Below are 23,831 nucleotides of genomic sequence, written 5' to 3' on the forward strand. Positions count from 1 at the left end.
GGGCTTTATTCTCAGCACATCGCTGCACGCATGAACATCCAGAAGATGGAACCGTAAACAAAGAGTTGGAACTGGGATCACCCACACTAAAAGACATCGCTTAAAACTTCCGCAGCTGTGCCATAAATGCCTGGATGCAAGGCGGTATTTTTATTTTTGTGCATCTGCATATCATGCGGCTACAATGCACGTCAAAACTGCTGCGTTCCTTCAGAATCAGCCTAGATTGTTGTCATAGATGAGTGCGGCTGCTGTAGTTGAGCTATGGATTGGTGAATCATATCCAGGGCAAGGCCGATTTGCGAACCTGAGGACCCTCCCCGCGATGGCTGCTGCTGCTGTCCAATTGAGAGCTGCTGTCGCTGTACGGGTTGCTGTTGCTGCTGCTGCACCATGAGTCGAGGGTGGTGCCTGCGAGTTGTCATGGAGGTGGGAAGTTATTCTAGGTCTGTTTTTTTTTTACCGCGACAGCGTCAGAGAGCTCGTTTCGCAGATATGTCGTCGTTGGCGTCATTGGTGGTGAGCGAAAAATTATCTTGTGCGCGACTGAAAAATGAAAAGATGCAAATAAAATAGAATAAATTAAACATTCCAAGTCCGAGGAACATGTAGATTGAACCCTAGCTACCATAAAGTCACGAGATATGTTGAAACTGTTTAAAAAATGAACATGAATTTCGTGCAGATGAAAGGAGTTGACACATCATATATATTTCGTGGAAGAAGCGTAAAATCACGTCAGCCACCAAAAGTTGTGGATTGAGCAAATAGTGGGTGTTCTAAAGGCCGGAACATTACAAAATGGCTAGACACAGTTAATCATCAACAGCAGAGCGATAAACAAAGGGAAGGAAGGGTTCACGTGTTGCCCAACGGACGCGTATAGGCTTTCAACGATACTTTTTAACGGCTTATTTTCAATGCACAGTCATTAGTTTTCTTACGGCACGGTCAAGGTTTGCACCGAGAACAAAGAATGTTTGCAGTTGAGAAAGCGATGTAAACGAGGCCCTATGAACCCTTCGCGACTTACTTATCAAGGTGGAGGTCCACAGCAGAACCATTAACAAAGTGAATAGCTCCGAAGGGTTCACGTGTTGCTCTACGGACGCGTAGGCATTCAACGATACTTTTAAACGGCCGATTTTCCGCGCACAGTCATTCGTTTTCTCATGGCATGTTTAAGGCTTGCACTGAGAACCGAAGAAGGTTGGCAGTTAAGAAGGCAATGTACACGTGGCCTATGAACCTATCGCGATCTACTTTTCAAAGTGGAGGTCAACTGTCCTGTGTGTTTTTTTTCGACCATCAATGCATAGTAAGGTATGTCTGTGCATATCTTTGGGAAGTATGAAGGTTAAGGTTGAACCTCGTACCACTTTGAGATGATTTATTTAGCGCATAACAGGCACACTAAATGCGTGAGCGACGATATTACCACTCGTGCTCCTTATAAATACTGTTGCTAATGGTTGAATCTTCTTCTTTTGCATAAAAGTGAACGAATGTTCTAATTTTATTGGTTGAATTGTTTCCAGCTACTTAGAAGCAGCTTTATAACACCCTTAGCCTCAACATATTTTATCTCATCTAACTCGATACGATCAAGGGTCGTCCACCACCCATATTGCGTGGTTGATTACTAATAATACCACATTTCTGTAGCTAGTTTTTATGATTTTCTGAGCAGCTGACTGACTAGACGATAAAAGAAGCGACATTTTCTTCTTTTTTCTTCGAACAAGTGCAGGTAATGAAAAGCACGAGAGGGGACTAGCAATTTGAATGCATCATCATCACATGTATATTCATTTACCCTGTCTTGTGCCAGTGAATTCCGGGAAATGCCTTCAGGGTTCTAAATTTTATGACACCACCTAATCATCCGCCACACATGCAGGCACACCATTTTTTTTCAGCTTCATTCTGCATACGATATCCAGCCTTATCTGCTCAAGCTCCTTTGCTTCTCCCCCCGAATTTTTCCAAGTTCAATTTCAAGGTCAGGAAAACAGGAAATGCGTAGAAACCGCACTCCAGGTGATAATATAGACAGTATGATGTAAAGAAAACTTACCGGTCAACAGCACGCCCGCTACGGGGTGGTTGGTTTTTGAGCCGCTGGTTTCGAGCTCCTGAAATGACGTTGGCGTTCCCGGCAAGATGGGACCACCTCCACGGCCCGAGTACGGGCCGCGCAACGCATTGCAGGGCTGCGCACCAGTACCCGTGCAGCAAACCTGCGTCGAGTAGGCATAGGGAAGGGAGGTAATCGCACGGGAGTCCGCGAGTTCGCATGGCTGGAAGGGTCCGTCCATATCCTGGTGCTGCGTGGCCTTGGCCGTCACCGGTGAGCAGAGCGTTGCTTCCACAGTGCTGGAAGTGGCAGCTTCAGTGAACCTCCGACGGGACCCTGAAAGAGGTCAGCATGCGTCACTCGTTGCTTGGTGCATCCAAATCCAGTACCCCAAGCCACATGCTCATTTAGCCCTGCAGTCGAGTTCGGCACGGTGGTTCACTGCTCGCGGTACTCATCTGATCACCCGAAGGATTCGAATTAGATCTCAGCCGTGGCATTTGTGTTTGGGTGGAGACGAAATCATGTGCCACGTTAGGGCAAGAATACACTAGATGGTCGATATTTCTGGAGCTATGCGCCACGGTGTCCCTTACAATGGCACCGTGGTTTTGGTACATAAACCCCCAGATATTACTACGCTAGTGCTTCCCTGTGGTGAAGAACGCCTTTGTTCAGAATCCGTATGGGCGACCAAGTGGTCTCATGACATGCCAGCTTGTTGGGCCGTTTTAAACGAGCATAACCTGAACAATACAGAGACCTGCCGTGGTGGTCTAGTTGCTAAGGTACTCGCCTGCTGACCCGCAGGTCGCGGTATTGAATCCCGGCTGCGGCGGCTGCATTTTCGATGGAAGTGAAAATGCTGCTGGCCCGTGTGCTCAATTTGGGTGCACGAACACCAGTTGGTCGAAATTTCCGAAGCCCTTCCCTGTGACATCTTTTTTTTTATGCATATGGTGATTTTGGGGCGTGAAACCCCACGTATCAATCGTGAACTATACAGATACATTGACGTCATTTTGCTGTAAAGCTCGATCGGCTTATCTCCAGTATCGCAGTGGAAGCTGCGATTTGTACGGGAAATATCATGCGCTGAAGTCAAGCACATAAGCGCTGTTGTAGTCGGATGTCTGCCTGCTTCTTGCAGCAGTTAAGATTTCCTGACCTGCGAAGAAAGATGATCAATCAGATTTAGTGTGGTCAAGTCGTCCATGCGATGGCAGCGTGAACGTGTGGTACAGTGTAGCAGTGCGAGAGGCTCGATGTCTACGTTCATATGCCGCAATCACAGTTCAAAAAGCAGCAATTTGATTTGAAACATAGTGTGAACGTATTATTATGGATTGATGCTCTTCTTAAGCATACTTCTAACTTTAAGCGCTAAATTGGGAAAAGTACGAGAAAAAAGCGACACCAGAACTTGTGTCACTTCCTCGTTTGTCATTATATGAGTTTGTGCTTTAGATTGTACTGATGCATATGTATCAACGTGCTAGTCTTTCAGTCTTCCTTCTTAACGCTACAGAAGTTTTAAGGTCATCTTGGTGATATAGTGACTTCAGAAATGCAGGTGATCGAAAACGCTTCTGCGAGTGCTCAGTACGAGTTTCAAGCTGCTATTCGCGAGTCCAACTGAGAGCTCGCCACCTAGCGGCCATGTCTGTAAACGGCGCTACCTGGGAAAACCGTTAAAGGAGATGTGACCACGTTGCACGTGTTGAGACGCGGCCGCATAGTTCCTGTCTTTCTGCCATGCCGCACGTGCGAGCCTGAAAAAGTATAAAGCGCTGTTCAGAGACCATTGCAGTTTTTCGCAATGCGTGGCATCGTGAGGGAAAGATGGCAACGTATCGTTCTGTCTCTTCCTTACGCCTGCAGACGCGCAAGACGGAGAACGGTGCAAACCGGAAACTTGAGCATTGGGAAGAAGGTGATAGCCACTACAGTAGTTTGTTCTAATTACGACGCTTGCGATGACTTAATTCTGCTCGGTGAGTAAACCATTATTTAGCTTGTGTGAATTTTTATCAATATCTGGCCTTCTCTAAGCGCGGAGTCATTTATATAAGCAAACGCTTTAGGAACTTTGTTGCGTTACACGTGTGACTGTATTTTTCTCATATGCTTGTTTTCTGTGCAAGCCGTAGTTCTACTCATTCTCCAATCAAGCTGCTATAGTCGTTCCTCCTGATTTTTTTTTATTTGGCATATGTGCACACACAAACGCGTGCGCGTAGCATGCATGTATGTTCGTGCGTATATACGGCATGTCCGTCACGGTGCATTCGTAGCGTGCGTAGTGGGCGTGCATATACCTGCTTACAATATCATCTACTGCCAACACGAACAACGGAGTGTCCGGAAGCACACTAACTTAATCATTAGAAACCTGATAACATGGATCGGCGAATGTACAATAGAAGGTACGATTTGCCTTACATCAAGACACACCAGCACAGTAATTGTTCCTTTATGTAAGAGCACGAACGGGCACTGCACTCTGCCACGCGCCGCTCACCGCTCGAGAGACGCTGAATGCGTATTCGGCTTTTGATGGCAAAACAAAACTCAATTATGGGGATACATCGAACCGGCAGCAAAGGTTGCAGCGTAGTTAGCTCAAAAACTGATAAGGCCTTGCCTGTAGCACTGTAGCAACGCAGCGCAAAAGGTCTGTAGTGCGCTTTCGGAGAGACCCATGAAAATGAGCAGTGGCCGTCTTCAACCTAGGGCTCGCTAAACAGGTTGTTCAACTTGAAGTAAATATGTTTCCGTTCGCCGAAAAGGCTTGGTGGTCTTACCATAGCACAATTATTTGCGCTCTTTCGCCAATAAAACTTTTTATGCCGATGAAAATGAGGTGGTCCGCTTTCACCTTGAATGAATCAACGCGATCTGACGCCATAATAAAAAAACTTCAGCACAGCACCAAGCGAAACCATGGCGAAAGTGCCACGTTGACCCTGTTAGGCGTATTCAATTTTGCTTATTCGACCAGCATTGCCTGCACGCAGAGCGTTTTCTGAAGTTGTGAAAAGGCAGTAATTGAGTTTATGTAATGTTGATGCCATCAATCTGTAACAGTCCCGCCGACATAAATTGCAGGGGGCATGTCGTCGAGACGTTCTGTCAGGTTAAGCGGTCCTCAGCAGGACAATTCTTGGAAATTGACACTCTAGCCATGTCCATTTTTCAAAAACCTCATGGTAATTATTTGTTGTTTTTGTTTCCGTCCGAGAACCACGATATGATTATGAGCGACACAGTAATGAAGGGCTCCAGAAACTTTAGACATCTGGAGGTCTTCAATGCGCCCCTAAACCTAAGCACACGAGCCGTCTCGCGTTTCGACTCAGTCAAAACTCAGCCGTTACGATTGCGACTCTACCCCCGCTCTGTTTTCGGGTCAGCAGTCGAACACAATAACCACCAAAGTACCGTGGCGAATTCTGACAACTTCGCAAGGATGATTAGCACGTAGAATACAAATTAATTATAAATAGATAAGCCACACAACAGCTTACGCAGCCATTGTCTCACCTGCGATTCGCTGTTGGCGACTGGCCATATTCGGCATCGTGGTTCCGGTCGGTGCCCTCCTGGTAGCAGTGGCGGTGTTCCTGTGCTGCTCCGGCTGCTCAGCGAAGGGTGCCATACGTAAACTTTCGGACGCAAATCGCTTGTAGTATGGTAAGAAAGGCGTTATGCTGTATTATGGCGCCACAGATGATACGACTGTAAGAATTTACGACCTGTAGCAATCGTCATCGTGATTTTGTGTCCATCTATAGACGGGCATCACACTCGGCGACTTGGATCGACTGTGATGTCGGTTTAGACGTGCAGCTGCAAATTCCCTAACCCTATCAATGCGCCTATAGTTTCCTCTCAGTTCTGGTGTCTCCCAATGAAAATTTCTTACCTTAAAACCAATTATAAAGCACTAATCAGTAAACAGTTACACAGGGTGTGTCAAGAAATGTGTCCAACTTACTGTGAAAATCAGGAAAATGCGACATTTATTGCAGGCTTCAAGATTGCTTTTCTTTATGTACAGCGGTATGCATCTAAATAGATTGGAGACATTATTTGCACAAGAAAAAGTGATTGCGCCCTAAATTATTGCAGCATATATAGAAAACCTAGTTTTCGTTCCTACTCTAGCGTGAAGTTATGACGCAGAGTGAGTTTCTAGAGCCGCAAGTGGGCAAGAAATTGTCACTTATCCACGGTCGCTTCGCTCGGCGACGCGCAAGATGACGTCATCACAACTCGCCGTATGAGCGTTTCTAATCACCGGTATTGGTACTGTAGTCTGACGTGACGCTAGTGTCGATGTAGTAGTGGAGCAGGTTGGGACTCCCTGTAGTCCCTTTCATAATTTGGCAATATCAGTAAGTGCGCCAAGCAAAATTTGAGTTCAATGTCAAAATAAAATGTTATCAGCAATCTATGAGCTTCACGTCGGATCGAAGTCGTCTTGATATGTTGGAGATTTGTATGAGGACGTAAAGTAGGCTTATCAAATTGGTGCCGTACCCATTTAAAATCCAAGGTACATTTACTGCCGGGAGTGATCGCCCGACGGAGCTTTACAATAACGTGATATATCGAATAATGGGATTTCATTGCAACGAGGATCAGGCCAGCATGAAGAACAGCGACAAGGAGTAAAAAAGCTCGCCTGCATCATGTGGAAGAACTGCATCGGACCAGGTCTGCCTGCTGCTTCCGGCCTGGAGAGTTGCATCTGTGGACCTGGCAAGGCAAAGTGGGGTCCGACCATTGCAGGAGCCACGATCGCGGGCAGCAGATAGGGCAGTGGTGGAGCCAGGGCTGGAGGTGCAGCAGCCGCAATAACTGGCCAGCACAGCACCGCTGCATCGTGGAAGACTTAGTTCCATTCGCTTGCTTCTACCACGACGCAGCATAAATGACTGCTACTGGCGTGCAGTAGACGCCTCCTGTGTTCAAATGAACACACAAGGCGCACCTTTAGCCATGTTCGTCAATAATACCACCCGACACGTCGCATATTCTGTGTGCGAGTGCAAGCCCACAAAGGCTGAAAACGGGCGCAGCTCAATCAGACATGAAACACGCCGAGGAACTTAGTCGGTAGGTATACCGTGAACGCATTTTGGGGGGGGGGGGGCTGCATTGGGGCACTGCGCTTCTACCAGGTGACTATTTTGGTGATTTTCTATAACACTGGACTTCAGTCAATTGCGACCGGTAAATAAAAAAAAAGGTACCCGGAAGACTTCGCAGTGAACTCTGCATGCTCAAGGCTGCTTCAAAGGAAAGTAAAAAAAGACTGGGTCTAAGCGTACTTGAGGCAGGGTATGTATATGTGAGAAAATGTGTTTACAAGTTTGAAAAAATTGTGATTCGTTAGTTTGTCCCACCCATCTGTGTCTGCTTCTTGAAAGACGTCATTCGCAATGCTGTATGCTTGATATGTGGAACGGTTTTTCATTTTGAACGCCATATTATTCCTTTCCTATTTTTCGACAGTAATTGGCGCATCTTTTGTAATGCGACTTCGACACGAAAACTTAAAAGAATCTAGCTAATTGAAATCGTTAATATTTTACCACACTTTCTTCACGGGAAAGAAAGATACAAAGAAAGAAAGAGAGAAAGCAAGCAAGAAAAAAGAAATAAAGTAAAAAACAAAAAAACAAAGAAAGGAAAGAAGGAAAAGTTTGGCTTAGCCAGAGTTCGCCCCAAAATTTAAACCTTGTAATTGGCATGGGAAAAGAGGGCATGTATGAATAAAAATGAGCGAAGGGCAATGAAGCTAGACGTTAGAGTCATCACGGCACTCTAATAATATCATGGTAAACTCACGCGCTGCGGCTACTCCGACTGTCATGTGAGCAGCAGCGGTTTGGGCTGTTTGTTCAAAGAACCATTCCATCGTTCGGGTGCTTGCATCGAAGAACTGTGGCAGTCCAGGGCCGTTCACTTGTGGATGAGATGAAAAGACGCGGGAAAATTATATTAGAGCTCGTTTTTTTAATGTAAAAAGAAATATACTGCCAACGCAAGAAGACACGGCGGGGTTTTCAATGTTAGGCATATAATTTGTAGGCCTAAATGACAGGAAGGAATACAATCAAATCGTATGTGTGTTCTGTCGCATTTTATTCGGTCATAGACGTTCCGCTTTCAAGCCTACACATGTCGCACCAACAAGGTCGGAAATCAGCCCTTGCTAGCTGAACTTTATGGCCGAATACATCAAGATCTGTCAAATACTGTCACGTTTAAACAACGTTCCACGTAGATAAAATAAGATCAAATTCCTTACCTTCGTCTACATCACCAACAAGATCTTGACAAAAGCAATACAATGGTAAGGTATTCGACGCTGTGCTACCACACCCAATTGGGAACCTACAGCAAATGGTTGTGAATACTTACGCACAGCAGCGCCATCTCTGCTGAGGGCTGCCAGTGAGCTCAGCTGGTTTAGTGGGTAAGTGGTCGGCGGCTCACAGGAGGTGACAGTGCCAACCCTACGCAGTGGCGGTGGCGGAGCTCTGCGTAATCGCTGAATATGACCACGGTATCAATAATCATTCAATAAGTCAATCAATCATTCAATCAATCAACCAGTTAAGCAATCAATCAATCAATTGATATGCACTCAGACAGTTTGTCAAACTAGGGACAGCTGTGTGCACAAACGTGTGCAGGGTTCCTCAATGAGGGAGGGGGGGAGGATGTTTTACCGCCGTTCCACCGCATCATCGCCCCCTCCCCCCGCTTTCCGCTTCCTTGTTTTTTATCAATTTTGACGAAAAGAAGCTTCGCAATACATGCGAAAATCTAAAGAAGCGACTCCACCGTAGTGGAGTAGTCGTTTAGGAGCTCGGCTGCCGATCCGAAGGTCGCGGGTTCGATCCCAGTCGTAGGGGTCGCATTTCCATGGAGGTGAAATGGTAGAGGCCCGTGTACTGTGCCATTTCAGTGCATGCGGCAAAGAACACCAGATGGTCGAAACATCCGCAGCCCTCCCTTACGGCGTCTCTCGTAATTATGTATCGTGGTCTTGGAACCTTAAACGCTACTTATGATTATTCTTTACACGTTTATTAGCCGGTGGTCAGCGATAACGCGTAATGAAGAAAGTCAGAGCAAGGCACGGACACTCACACGAGCGACACTCTTCTTGTAGATGACCCACTAAAAGGTCCTCGTGAGTGAAACACGTTACTAAGTTCCTAAACATCGCTACGTTATTTGAATGAAACGAAGACATGATTCCCGCACTGGCCTGTATTCGATGCCCGGTTCACAGGGGATAAAAATTGAAACAGCTCTGAGTAAGCAAAGTCAGTGGTTCCCGACCGTCATTAACCTAAAAAGAAGCTTCATTGTTAAAACCTGCATTTTCATAACTTGCACAAGAGCGGCGACAGGGACAATAGAGTGAGGTTAAGGGACCGATTTGGCGCTCTCTTCTGTGGTAAGCTCCTCACCTCTCTCCCTGACCATTTTCGTCAGCTCTATTATACGCAAGCTTATGATCAGGTACAAATAGATGGAGAAACGGAAACAATAGATGCTGGCTGTTGACGCATGCACCACATACGTGTTCTCAGTGTGTTTTTAAGTTCACGTTGATGCGAAGTGTGCCCGAAAGCGGAGGCCTGTGCAAGCGCTGCTTAGCATTGCTGCAATCTAACTTCTCCGCAATGCGGAATTCACTAAGGCGAAGCCATCTTGACGTGCTGTCTACAGTAGTCCCAACGCTATTATTATTCGCAATACTAGTTTCCAGCCATCTGGATGCTGGGCACATCACCATCAAAACTGGTTCACAAGTTGTGAAGAACATTTAGGAACAGAACACTTTGATAATTCGACTAAACACTTTCGGGTTTACACGCTGTGTTACCTTACCTGATTGCAAGAGAAATGATTGAAAACGGTTCATTCAGTTTTTCTGGTTAGGCAGATTTCTCGTAGCTTGAAACCGGAGGTGCAACTTTAATTATTCACTCTAGTGACGCGCTTCAAGGCCTATGATGAGTGACATGCTAATTGACCTGTCTCATTCTTCCACTACTGGTCCTGCTTCAACAACAACAACAACAACAACAACAACAACAACAACAACAACAACAACAACAACAACAACAACAACAACAACAACAACAACAACAACAACAACAACAACAACAACAACAACAACAACAACAACAACAATAATAATAATAATAATAATAATAATAATAATAATAATAATAATTACCCCTTACTGTTTCTAAAGAAAATGTGACAATTTTGACCTAATTAGGCTACCGTGTTTCAACTCGTATTACTGTCATAAGCCAATGCTGCTTTACAGCCAATGTTGTAAATAAGCCAATTTTGCTTACTGTTAGCTAGGGTAGATTTACAGTAGTTATCCGCTGCTGCGACAGCATTGTTGATTTTACGGTATGGATCTCGTTCCGGTCAATGGCATTGTCATTAGCGATCATACATCGCGCGAAGGCCGTGCTGTTCCGACTGTCCTCTTGCTTTTTCCTTCGCTTTTGAAACACCACCTTTGAATTCGAAGTTAATGCGGCAGCATAAAATTTTAGTGGCGTTCACACGTCCTTATCTGTCTAATGCCTTAATACACGCACTTACGCAGTACGGCCGTGCAACTGGTCTAGCCGATGCGGTGGATGGTGCGGCAGCCGTCGACCTGCCAGTTGGCGTTGTCCGACCGTCGGCCTGAGTGCTGGCCAGGGTAGCAGTGGTTGCCCACCGCCTGAGCTGGAGTGGCAGCGGGGGTGGTGACTGCGGAAGCCACGGGGGGTTCTGCAATGCAGGAGTACTTGGACCCAGGGATGCAGAGGTACTCTGTTCTTCCAGCTCCTGGTCTTCCAAAGGCTCCTGCTTCACTTTGCTGACAATCGCCTTGGCTATGCGCGCCTGCTCCTTGCGTCGGTGTGCCTCGTGTGGGTTGTAGACGTAGCCTGTGCATTGACGAAATCACTGTAGCGTGGTATACGCCGTTCGAGCGATTCACGTCACCTAAGTGGTATGATTTTGAAACGAGACTGCATGCACAAGCATTGAAAGAGTGCCTAAGGATTAGCACAGCGCCGAAGCTCTTCAGATCAGCGTTACGAAATGCGCGTAATGGTCAGTGATGCGACACGGCCTTGAAGGCTCGTTCACACCTGCGACCGTTTGCGAGTGGCGATGAAAAGCGGTTCAAGGCCATCATTGTTCACGCCTGAGTGCGACCTGTACGCATCGTCGTCACACAGAATTCATGACTTCTCGCATATAGCTTTCCTACCTCCATGTAGCTCGCTCTGCCAGTGTCCCGCAAAGTAAGCGCACGTAATGTTTCTGCTCATGGGACTTGCTCAGAGTTTTGTAACTGATGCCGTCCGACTGAAAAATCAAGGAGCGAGCGGATGAGCCAAAGCAGTCACCTTGTGGCCGAGGCGGTCGTTTGCGACTATTTGCAACCAGTCGCTTTTCAACTACCTTTATCGCACGACCAGTGCTAGACCTAGGTGTGAACGAGTTTTAACAATTGATGCAGTTGCTGCTCTCCAATAGAAACGGCATTTGGCTGGCATTCTATACAAAAACGCTCGCTTGGTGAGGGGGATACCTTTGATGTATAACGATAGCTCTCATCTTCACCAACTGTCCCAGTCAAATCCTTTAGGTGGACTCATTTTTCAGGGTCAATTTACCGTTTACCGTACAAATGTACCACAAGTTTGTGGCTGGCATGTCACTATTTCAATCTACCATACATGTATTTTCCACTATAACCATTCAATCACGTTATCGTACGCGCCCCGAGCAACTCGCACAAAATTGTATCAACTTCTCGGATAGTGTTTGAAACGGATGTTCTGAAACGCAACGGTAATGTCCCACAGCGTGAATGGTACAGTAGTACCATCATATCTGAAAGGTCCAGATGACGGTGGGCAGGATAATACCGGCGAGAAGTACAAAGTGGGGATTTCAAAAGACGCCTTTGACAGAGCGACACGATTTTGGTTCTACTCCTTGTGATCACTTTCACTTTTATATTTAGTTGATAGAAAAATAGATAGATAGATAGATAGATAAATAGATAGATAGATAGATAAATAGATAGATAGATAGATAGATAGATAGATAGAATTGTGACCCCCGTTCAGGAATTTCATTGACTGACCTTGCATTACTAAACTGATTTTCCGTTAAATTCAGCAGATCCCATGCAACTTGGGAATCGACGTTATGCGAAGCATGCGAAGGGAAGGTGGCCGTCTTGCAATATATGTTATTGAGTGACACGTTACGAAATGACGCTAAGTATAAGCGAAGTGTTGTATGCACAGACATATGTTGAAAAGTCGTACATGTTTTATATAACCAGTTGTTTGCACTTGCGACATGATGTCAACAGCAACATGAGTATTAGCAGCACAATAAGCGGTAAGCTGATATGTAACACTTGTACATGAGGATGGTAGCCCTGGACACTGCTACAAAAAAAAAAAACCCACAGCATATCCACAGAGTGAATGATAATGAGTGGGGCAAAGTGTCCGTCAGCCCTTCCGTGATTCCGTCCGTCCGCGCGACCATCCGTGCGTCCCTCCACGCATACGTCCGTCTGTCCATGCGTCCATCCGTCCGTACGTCCACGCGTCCGTCCATCTGTCCATCCATCTTCTAGTCTGTCTGTCAGTCCATCTAGTGAACACTCCAAGTACCCCCATCTCACATCTCGCATCTCCTGGGGTACATACCCGCTCCTCGGGTATGTCCATCCGTCCACTCGTCTGCTAGTCTGTCGGTTCGTCCGTCTATGTGTTCGTCCGTGCGTCCATCTAGTGAACATTCCAAGTACCACCATCTCCCATCTCACAATCTGGTGGCTACGTACGACAACCACGAAGGATGGACAGACCACGCCTTAAGGAGCTTCGCCCTTAAAAACAACAGTACATGGTGCCTAAACACAACTGCCGCTAACGCTACAAAATGGCTATATCGTAGCAGTACATATATAGCGTTTATACAATTGCAGATTCACAAGCACAACTGACGTTTCTCCCACATGACGTCCAAACAGCGCATTTTTATGAATTATTATAGAGACCCGGTGTTGCTCTGTGGTAGAATACTTGATTGCCATGCAAAATGGTAGGACTCGATTCGTACTGGGACAACAGCATTTATTTTTTGCTTTCATCCAGCCAACGCTGCCGATGTCACTTTTTTTAATACTCTCGCATTTGAATTACCAATGTTGTTGTCGCTGTTCCTGGGTACATAGAAAGTGTCAATCACCTATGGTGCATAACCACCTCCAGTGGCACATACCCGCCCACGAGTATGGCCACCGCGTCAGAAGGTGTTTGACGAGTACGTGTTGGAAGTGTGAAATTATACAATTTTAGCTTACCGTTAGCGCGATAGCAGGGTTAACGAAATAGCCTTACCGTGCAAAAACCGTACGTTACGGACAGCTTCTTATAGTTTAGCGGGATAGCGTTTACACGGTTTACGTGTCCTAGCTAGGATGGTGGTGCCATCTATCGAACAGTCGACAAGTTAAAGAACATGACAAAGAGGAGAGATCTTGTATGTTCGCCTGTGTCACCGTGCGAAGTATACTTACAAGAAAATTTTAGGAATATTAAAGGTAAATAAATATAAAACTCACACAAAACGCTAAAACATTTCTGCTTCCCATTTGTTTACACCGATTTTCTATTTAGGCGTAGGGACGTTCACATTAAGAAGCTATCTGAAAAATTACACTAGCATATCCGCAATATTTGGTCATTGAAGCCAACTGTAGGCAAGCGCAGTTATTTTAAGCAGTCGTTTGCTGCGCACGAAGTCTACCTTTCAAGAACTACGTATAATCACTTCGAAGCGGGCGCCCGTAAGCGCTGCCCTATTTACGTACACTGCGTACAGCACGCTAACACGGTAACGTTAAATATGAAAAATGACGCGCGTACGGTAACCGGTACGAGCAACGTACGCATCTGTGCATGCGCACTTTGATCCCGCTATCGGTGCAAGACCGCTAGCCGCTAAGCTTGGTATACAATAACTGTTCCCTGTTCATGCTACGACCAGCGGGCCATATTCGTCAAACCACCTTACTTTTTCATAACAATTCAGGGCCACCCCAAGTTGAGCACCCACACGTAGGCGGCTGATAGATAGATGCGCAGATAGACGCCAAAAGTGTCCGCAGTACGGACACAAATCATTTACATTTAAATTATACCAGGATATTTGATTCGGTGGATTGCTGCTGCTACGGCCGCCTTGCGCCGATAAGATTCTTTAGCGGCCGCGCTGAGAGAACGCCACAATTTACCCAGTCGGGTGCTCACACGCTGGTTGTCCTCCTGCGTCGAAAACAAGCACAATAATTTTATAGGGTTTCACGTGCCAAAAGGACATAAAAATGAGACAAAAACACACCTAAAGAAGCCATCAGGTTGTAAAGATATGGTGAGCCAGTGTATGTACGGGAGCTTCATACGAGCTCAAGAACTGCCGCGAGTTTCTTCAATAAAGTTCAACCTAATATCCGAGTATTTCACTTTGCCTGTATACCTACAAGTCTATTAGACGAAGTTTCCTCACCATTCTCCGTGAGGTCACATATAATGACGACGCTTACAAGAGCCTACCTAAATCCTCTTCAGTGAAAATGAAGTAGATTGTCCTCTTAGGGTTTAACACCCCAAGTTTGAGAAACTTTTGTGGAACCAATGGTGCCAAAATAGAACTTTGGAATTCGTGACGTCATGCGTGGAAGTTTTGAGCTAAATTTGAAAACGAAAGGCTGACCTTGATTTTCTACACTATTAGTGAACTTATGATGATAAAATTAATGATGTTACCATTCTCATAGTACAATTTAGCAATTTCCATCAATTCAGTGTTTCTCTTTAGTGTACCTTTAAGCTCTATCATTGTCCTAAAAAAACCGCAAAAAAGAATGAAAGTGAGTAGAGTGCCCAAGCCCTGAAATGTGATACCAATGGTTTTAGCATAGCGACTCCATTCTACAGCAACGACGGTACCCACTGCCTGTCATATTTCTGCCTCGCTAAAAACGCGGCATGCGTTTCCACAAGCCGTTGCAGCACTACAAACGTGGCTTCCAAAGGTGACATTTCTGTGATATAAGCGTTTGCATCGAAATTACGGCGACATGACGTGATTCCAATATGGTGGGAACGGAAAGTAAGTGCATTGCTTAGTGCTAAGTTTGGTGTTCCGATCCACGAGCACTGCATTAAAGTATATACGAGGCATTACGCCTACAAAGCAAATGCTAAACGAATAAAAAAGTTTCCGCTGTCATGTATGCGATAGCGCCACGTGTTGTTGATAAGAGCGGCCTGCTAAGCTTCCCTGTAATGATGTGCCCTGACTGCGATCAGTATAAAGCTGGCATGTCTAGGCTACCTCCCCACTCCCCCTTTTCACTTCTTTTCTACCGTCGTACTTACGGAACGATATATCAGCAAAGTGTTTTTTACTGTTTTACCTTCATCTCCGGGATTTGGACGTAAGAGCCGCGCACGTTGGAGCTCTGTGCAGCTATTACCCTCGTAGTCGGCAACTAGACCAATCAGCGTTGCTAAGAAGGGAAGTATAACAGCAATAAAAATTAAGCGAACAGCTGGAGAAACTCAATGTTTGCGAGGAATGGCTCGATTGCTGTAGAAATAATTCGAGCTCCCAAATGAGCCTCGCCAGTGCTTTAAGCTAAACGCTCACACTGTGTAGGCGTTTTTTGTTATGTATAGAAAACGTTTTGTGGAAATTTTTTGTTGCAGAAAGGGAATGCTTTGAGAAGTAGAGAGGAAACTGCACGTACGTTAGGGTTCTCAGCAGCCACAGATCGCCTGTTCTCCATTGCGAACAGCATGAACGCGTTCGGGGGCCGCGGGATGCGCCTCCGATGCTGATAGCCATGCTGCTCTCCGTTGCTCATTGACGGACCTGCCACGCTGAGGTCGCGCGGCTGCGTGAAAGATATACGTAAGAAAAGTACGCAAGTTTATCCGCAAACGTAAGCTACACAGGGACAGGAATAAAGAAGGAACAAGACAAGCGAACATGGATTCATACGAAGCCCGATTTACGTGTTTATCAAGTCGCTCTTCTTTGTTCTGCTCAATATCATCTGTTTATGAATCAAAGGGGTCTTGAAAAGGTCGCTCCTAAAATTACACAGCGAAAACTGCCACAACCACACCTATTAGGTAGGTGGCGTTTTGAGTGAAGTCAGCGTAAGAAGATTAGACATGTATGAATAATTTTCGTGGCAAAGCGTTCATGCTTGAGAGGCTTATCGAGGCTTTGTCTTGCTAAGCGTCCATGCGGGTCTACTCTTTTCAGGCATACATCACCTAAAGCCGAAATCATACGCTTTGCGAGTGCTCAATCTAAGCGGAATAAGACGTGGCCGGCTGCAAAGGCCATTGCCGCTACACGCGCGTCCAATCACAACCTCCGCGGCCTAACGAAATTTCCACAAGGTTTCTTCAAACTTTTCTGTACCTCATCCGGTGCAGTGGTCGCTTCCGTTGCTGCAGTTGCTGCCGCTTCTGCTCCCGGGGAAAACGGGTGACCCTCCACAACAGCTGAGACAGTGGCTGATGACGATTCTTGACCATCGCCGGCAGCACCGTCCACGGAGTCTAAACTGTCCAGAAAGCCTCCGTCGTCGAATGGTGAGCTGGCCACCGACGAGTCGTCATCCTCTTCTTCCACCAACGAGGCTGCAGAGACATGGTAAGAGCTTCGCACAGCCGCCGCTCCACGAACTTCTAAGGCATAACTTTCTTTTCAACTTGCATAATTTTACGGTTGAAGTGAATGTGGCTGAATTTAATTAATGAATAATGGTAGGAATTCCAAGTCTATCTTCAACTGGTTTGAAGGGGAGCTTAGCGCCCACGAGGATAACAGAAATCAGGTGCCCTTTTCTCTCCTTCAAAAACCACGCATTCATTCTCTCCTTCTATCCTTCTCACCCTCTATATCTCTCCCACACTTTTGCTATGGTATACATTTCTATACCATGCATTGCCATGCTGTAATAAGAGCTGCTTGGCTCATATCCACCGAGGTTTCAGTTTACGCTACGCGAAGAAACCTTGAGCTGTTAGGATAGCTCCGCTGGTTGCGCCCCTGCGCCAAGTAATCCCATGTCGTAATGACAGCATTTTAAGCCCCCCACAGAGGCCTCCGCAGTGCTCTCGACCAGTCATAGTTGACAAGGTGGTGAATTTGACAATATGGCGTAATCAAGTGGTAGTTAGGATAGAACCTCTTGCCGATCACACACTAGCTGCATCACAAGAACTTTGAACAAAAAATCGAAGAAGTTTTTTGAATTCCGAAGTGTGTTCAGCGAAAGCCTGCGCTTGTTAAGACGGGGTTGGTCAGAATGGGACGCGATGCGCGCGTCTTCTTCAATGAGTGGGCACGATGGGCGTGACACTAAGTTATAGCGTGTGTTCCAATGTTCACCGTAGACGGCTCAATACACAGCTAACTTGTCAGGGGCCATCTTATGTTTCATTCCAATTCTAAAGTAGTGGGCAATAAAAAGGCATCGTCGACAAAAACGATACAGGGTACTTTTCTGTCCAAACAAGATGGAGGCTAAGCGAAGTGCTCAGACAGCTCGGATCTCGTTGGTATGGTCGTTTGAACACAAGCAAATGCGTTTGCAGATGTTCGATTGGAGTAGAATTCATTTTTTTGTAGATATAAAAACAAAATAAGGCAAAATAAATAACAGTTACATTTCTTCATCTTAGATTTCTCTCTTCAACGTTAAGTAGCGTAGCGTACGTCACGTAGAGGGCACAAGAAAAAGCTCAATTTTTCGAAAAACATGGGCTCTTCTATGGTGTCAGCGTAGACTGTATATTTCATGCTGTGTAGTATCGGAACACAACCGTGATAATTGGCTCCATTTCCACATGTTTCACTGCAACTTTCATCGAAGCCGATAGCCTTTGCATCTGGAGAGAGCGAATAAAAGATTTATTTGATGTTCTGTGCGAGAAAATCGGTGAATTGGATCCTGGAGGCGCTACGTCAAGGTGCCTCAATGTTCGCAGTGGGCAAGTGCCACCATCATATCGTATTAGCAAAGCTAGAGTATACTAAAATGTTAGCACATTCTAGCGAGGCGCAGGAAACACCCCCTTTTAATGCTAAGCGTTGCATTGTCAGCCCATTGTAATAAACGCAAAGATCCTTAGAATTACGTATTTACGTCTTTTATACTATAAACACGTCGCAGTATACTGAAGTGTTCATGTTTTGCCTCAAATATACGCAAAACATGATTTATAATCGATACTACGCGTAAGTAGGAACTCGGAAACCATTGCAATATTGGTGGGGGCTGTAGATGTAGTTGAATTTTGGAATAAAAGGCAAACAATAGAAGTTAAAACGACTACCTGTTTCGCGTGACAGACAGACCGATCAGAATTTTTGCATCAAGTACCCAATAAAAGGCTATCGTCTTTAAAAGTGTCCCCAAACACTTTTCGCGGCCTCATAGTTTGACATGTTTTTAAAGCTGGTTGCGTACACTGAAGGTTTGAGAGATAAGTGCTGCAAAAACGGCAGCGATAGGGGCACGCTTTTATTTATTTTCTTCAATCAACGGCGCCTGGAGCGTTCCCGACGCGTTTCCTTCAGAACCGTGGCGTTAGGCGCATTCTTCGACAAGGTTTGCAGTTTCCAAGCTGGAAATTCGAAGAAATTCATTCTCTTCCGCTTTGAGGAAAAAATCATGCTAAACAAACAGTTTGCCTCATATCTGCATGTTTTTGCAAATCTCGTCGAAAGGCGATAGTCTTGCGTGTGGAGAGAGTGAACAACACATTTATTTGATGTTCAGCGCGAGAAAATCGGTGAGTGGCATTCTGGAGGCGCTGCGTTAGAGTGCCTCGAGTGTGCAGCGGAGGCGAATGAGCGCATCAAGCCACGTCATACGTGAGACATGAGTGCCATTTGGTAGTTTTTTTAGAAAACAAGGCGCGTGGCTCTGAGATGGTTGTGCGCGCCCATCTCAGAGGTATAAGGTGTAGAACGCAAGGCGACCGGTAGGTGTCACCATCATCTCGTCTTAGCAAATCGTTGGAAACACTTCCCGTTCCGTGCAAGCGTTGCATGGTCAGCGCAGCGTGATTAACGCTACGGTCCCTAAAACTACTTATGTATGCCTTTTTTAGTAAAAGATGCACATGCAGAACATATACGTGTTGTTACGGTGCCCCAGAAATGCGAAATATTTGATTTTCAATTGACAATTGCACAAGCATGAACGCTCAAGCTTGAAAACATTGGTGGGCGCTTCGGATGGGGTCGGCCATTTCAAGAATAGAGTTTCTCAAAATTAACTAGAGGGCACTCTGGCGCTGCGATCGTTCAGCGATAATGGGAATGATGGGTAGTACACACATTTGCCTAGTCTTCGTATTTGTGGGTGGCGAATTGTACTTGCGGCTTCATTTATTGCTGTGTTTTGATTTTGTTTTGAAAGAAAAATTCAACCCTTTTGAACTTCGTAACCCAATTTGGAAAGGTAAATCGAAAAAAATAGGGTGGTGAAGCGCGATCGCTGAACATTTGCTGATTTTTGTTTCGTGAGAAAACAGCTTCATGCCATACGAACACACACGAAGCCAAGAGCAGGCCAGAAATGTGAAGTTTAGACAAGTGTGTGTACTACCCATCATTCCTATGCTCGCTGAAGCACTGTGCATTGCAGCTCCCTTAGACACTAGCGCCAGAGTTCCCTCTAGTGTATTTCGGGAAACTCCATGGTTTCAAGTACCCGATGCAAAAAAAGTAGACAAACACACAAATGTACAGACAGACCAAAATTTTTTGCGCCGAAGGTCCCCAAGAAAGACTATCGTCTTTAAAAAAATTGACGGCAGATCTACGAGGTGAATGATGATGAGATTGGGCGAAGCTCTTGCAAGTAATACCGCGAAATTTCCTTCCGTTAATTCACCTGGCGATTTGCGCGCTTCCTCGCCGCTTCCCATTGTCGAAAGTTTTCAAGATCTGCTTCGCGACGTTGACCTGCTGCCTCGGCCTCTCGTTCCCGTACGGAAATATCTTTCCGACTCTGACGTGCCGCTGCAGCTTCTTGTTCACGTACGGCGGGATCTTGTGTACGCTGCCTTGCTGATGCGGCCTCTCATTCTCGTACCGAATGATCTGGCCGACGCTGACGTGCCGCTGCACCGTCTTGTTCACGTACGGCGGGATCTTGCCGACGCTGCCTTGCTGATGTGGCTTCTTGTTCCTGTACAGCAGGATCTTGCCGACGCTGCCTTGCTGATGTGGCCTCTCGTTCTCGTACGGAAGGATCTTGCCGACGCTGACGTGCCGCTGTAGCTTCTTGTTCACGTATGGCGGCATCTTGCCGCCGCTGCCTTGCTGATGTGGCTTCTTGTTCCCGTACAGCCGGATCTTGCCGACGCTGCCTTGCTGATGTGGCCTCTCGTTCTCGTACGGAAGGTTCTTGCCGACGCTGACGTGCCGCTGCAGCTTCTTGTTCACGTACGGCGGGATCTTGTCTACGCTGCCTTGCTGATGCGGCCTCTCATTCTCGTACCGAATGATCTGGCCGACGCTGACGCGCCGCTGCACCGTCTTGTTCACGTACGGCGGGATCTTGCCGACGCTGCCTTGCTGATGTGGCTTCTTGTTCCTGTACAGCAGGATCTTGCCGACGCTGCCTTGCTGATGTGGCCTCTCGTTCTCGTACGGAAGGATCTTGCCGACGCTGACGTGCCGCTGCAGCTTCTTGTTCACGTACGGCGGCATCTTGCCGCCGCTGCCTTGCTGATGTGGCTTCTTGTTCCCGTACAGCCGGATCTTGCCGACGCTGCCTTGCTGATGTGGCCTCTCGTTCTCGTACGGAAGGTTCTTGCCGACGCTGACGTGCCGCTGCAGCTTCTTGTTCACGTACGGCGGGATCTTGCCGACGCTGCCTTGTTGATGTGGCTTCTTCTTCCCGTACAGCAGGATCTTGGTGGCAACGTCGCACAGCTTCCCGGCGCGCTTATGCCTCGCGTGTTCTCACTTCAGGGTACTATCTGCGAGCGCGCGCTGCCGCTGCCCTGCGCGCCCGCGTTTCGGCATCCTTATTCATACGAGCACACAGATACGGCAGCGAGCATCGGAAACTACAAACCTGTATTGATATGGTCTTGATTATAAAACCATTGCTTTAGAAAACACCTGGCGTCTTTCATTAGGCAGCTAGCGTCTTCTTTTTGTTTTGCTTTATAAACATCTGGCGTCTTTTCGTTTTGCTTTTAGAAAACATCTTGCGTCTTTCGTTGGTTTATTTCACCAATCAACGGCGCTTTGAACAAAAAAAATTATTGTTTATTCACGCACAGGAGAAATCTCACCAGGCACTACCAGGTAAACAATGGCTGCTACTGGGAATGAGAGACAGCAGAAGTCGGCTTTTAACACTTCTACTTCTTCTAACGTTTCCTACTGGAAAATGCCAATGGCTGGTAATGGGGAATGAGAGACAGAAAAAGTCGGCTTATAGTTTGTGTGCACGCTGCGAATTTTTTTATTGTTCAACAACGCACAGGAGAAATCTCCCACCGGCACCACCTTGGAGGTCTAAACGTAAGACTGATTACACACTACGACTACGACTACGAGGTACGAACGGGTGCCGCTATAAGGACCTTCGCCCCTAAAAAGAAATCCAATAGTGATCCTTATTTTGATGCAATGACTTGATTACATTTAACGTTACATTCATCCAATGATGTGGCGGCAACGTTCCGGCGTCATTTCCGCTCGCAATAGTTCTGGCAAGCACAACTACGAATTATGCAGTTAGCACCTATGTTTTTGAGCGTTAAAGGGCCCTTTTAATAGCAAAACACAATCCGTCGACGCAGCAGGCATTTTCAGGCGCTCCCCGGCGGCCCCAGGGTGGCTAAGGGAGTGTGAGTGAGAGAGATGCGTGTGCATGGGAGCCATTTGGCCCCATTCGATCGTTGATTCGACTGACTCGAACGCTCCAACTAGACGCTGTGTCATAACGTGAAGTCTGAGAGTGTGAGAGGGAAAGAGACCACAGCTGGCACTGTGACAGGGAACGTATGGAGGGATGTATGGACGCACGGACGTGAGCACGAGACATCAAAGGCTATGACATCAAAAATTTAGAAAGGAAGCTGTCACAACGCCTTGCCGACAAAGTTGAAGCTAGTGCTTGCCCCCCCCCCTCTTCCAAATAAAAAAATGGCCTGTTCTGGTGACTTTTTCGAGAGTAAGTGACGTTGATCTATCATTATATTTGGTAGGTTAGTTGTAAACTAAAAATCTCGGTGGAAGTAACAAATCGAGATGAGTACTGGTGATTTGATCTTCAATAGTATTTCAGAAGACTTTGACACTTTCTAATGAAACGGTTTACACCGTGACTCACGTTGAGCAGTGCCTGCCCGAAGAAAGTTGCAGTGACGTTCAGCACTCAGTTGAAGCCCGCAATAAGCGAGCGTACGACGCATGCGCAACGCTAACGCAAAGCTTTGCGTTGGCCTCTCGAATTAAATAGGCAGGCTTGCGAGGCAGATTGCAATTCTTTCTTCGCTGAATGGTATCGCTTTACCGTGCTCCTACTGAGATGGCGGTCACACCTGCCATCTTGTAAGATGCATGGCTTTACCCTAAAGCAATAATTTGCGCTTCATTGCCCACTGTGTCGAACGTCATGGAGCCCCGTACAGTTGTGTTCGCCAACTTACGTTTTTTCAGTTCAGCCATAGGGCTACGGGCCTCTGCGGGTTGCACGGCAGGTCCCGCGACTGAAGTCCTGGCAACAAGACCTCGCTGTTGGCTTGTAGCGGAGACGATTACTAGCTGGCTTGCGCCTCAACGTTCGAAAAATCACGGTAGAACGTCGTAACTCAGGCTTCGGCACGCAGGTACATGCGCCAGTGCGAGGACCGTGCGTTCGAAACGAGAAGAAATGCACGCGGATATCTTCTTCCTCGTCTTCGCTTTATGGGCTGTTTCACGGTTAAAAGCACTCTGGTGGATCCGCCTTGAGTTCATCGATAAAAAATTCCAGCATCTCCATGGAGTTTTCCGACTTCTACTACGATATACTCAAAAACACGGCTGTGGTGGTCGACAGCCAGGGAGAGGTACGGGACGCCCTGACTACACTCACTAAAGACTCGATCCACTGTGGCGGAACAAGCCGCGATTGCTTTAGCTATCAGGAAAAGAAAATGGCTATACATCTATAGCGACTCCAAAGCAGCAATTAACAGCTTCGACAAGGGCTATGTCGCAGGAACTGTGATTAAACTTATGAACAAAGTCAGTCCTATCAATACTGAAATCCGATGTTTTCATGTGCATATGGGACATGTGGACCAAACTCGAGTCAACCTCAACAAGGTGACGAATGAGCTGGCACGAGGACTCACTTGCCATGCCGGAGAGACCCGACCCGATGCCCACTACAATTCCGGGGACTATAAAGATAATTTATTCACATACAATGACATCACAAGATACTATTACTTGGTGCTCCACCGTAGGGTGTTGACCAGTGCAATTCTCTCTTTAAAACGGGCAACACTACTAAGAAGAATATTGAAAGCATAAAAGAAGAAGAAAAACTTAGTTGGTCAGCGTGAATGGA

The 23,831-nt window shown here is 46.4% G+C and overlaps 1 protein-coding gene across 1 annotated transcript; it reads right to left on the reverse strand.

Annotated features, from left to right (window-relative positions):
* Nucleotides 1-277: 277 nt before the first annotated feature.
* LOC119186965 (uncharacterized) lies at nt 278-23,620 on the reverse strand. Its single transcript, XM_075883267.1, has 11 exons — nt 23,614-23,620; nt 16,655-16,875; nt 15,969-16,115; nt 14,358-14,481; nt 10,733-11,064; nt 8,510-8,639; nt 7,934-8,050; nt 6,765-6,958; nt 5,621-5,714; nt 2,078-2,413; nt 278-411 (listed from the first exon to the last, which is right to left on the reverse strand). Exons 1-11 carry the CDS (start codon nt 23,618-23,620, stop codon nt 278-280), a joined length of 1,836 nt encoding a protein of 611 aa, XP_075739382.1.
* Nucleotides 23,621-23,831: the final 211 nt, after the last annotated feature.

The sequence above is a fragment of the Rhipicephalus microplus genome, unplaced genomic scaffold (genome assembly GCF_043290135.1).
Source record: "Rhipicephalus microplus isolate Deutch F79 unplaced genomic scaffold, USDA_Rmic scaffold_15, whole genome shotgun sequence".
Classification (NCBI taxonomy): domain Eukaryota; kingdom Metazoa; phylum Arthropoda; class Arachnida; order Ixodida; family Ixodidae; genus Rhipicephalus; species Rhipicephalus microplus.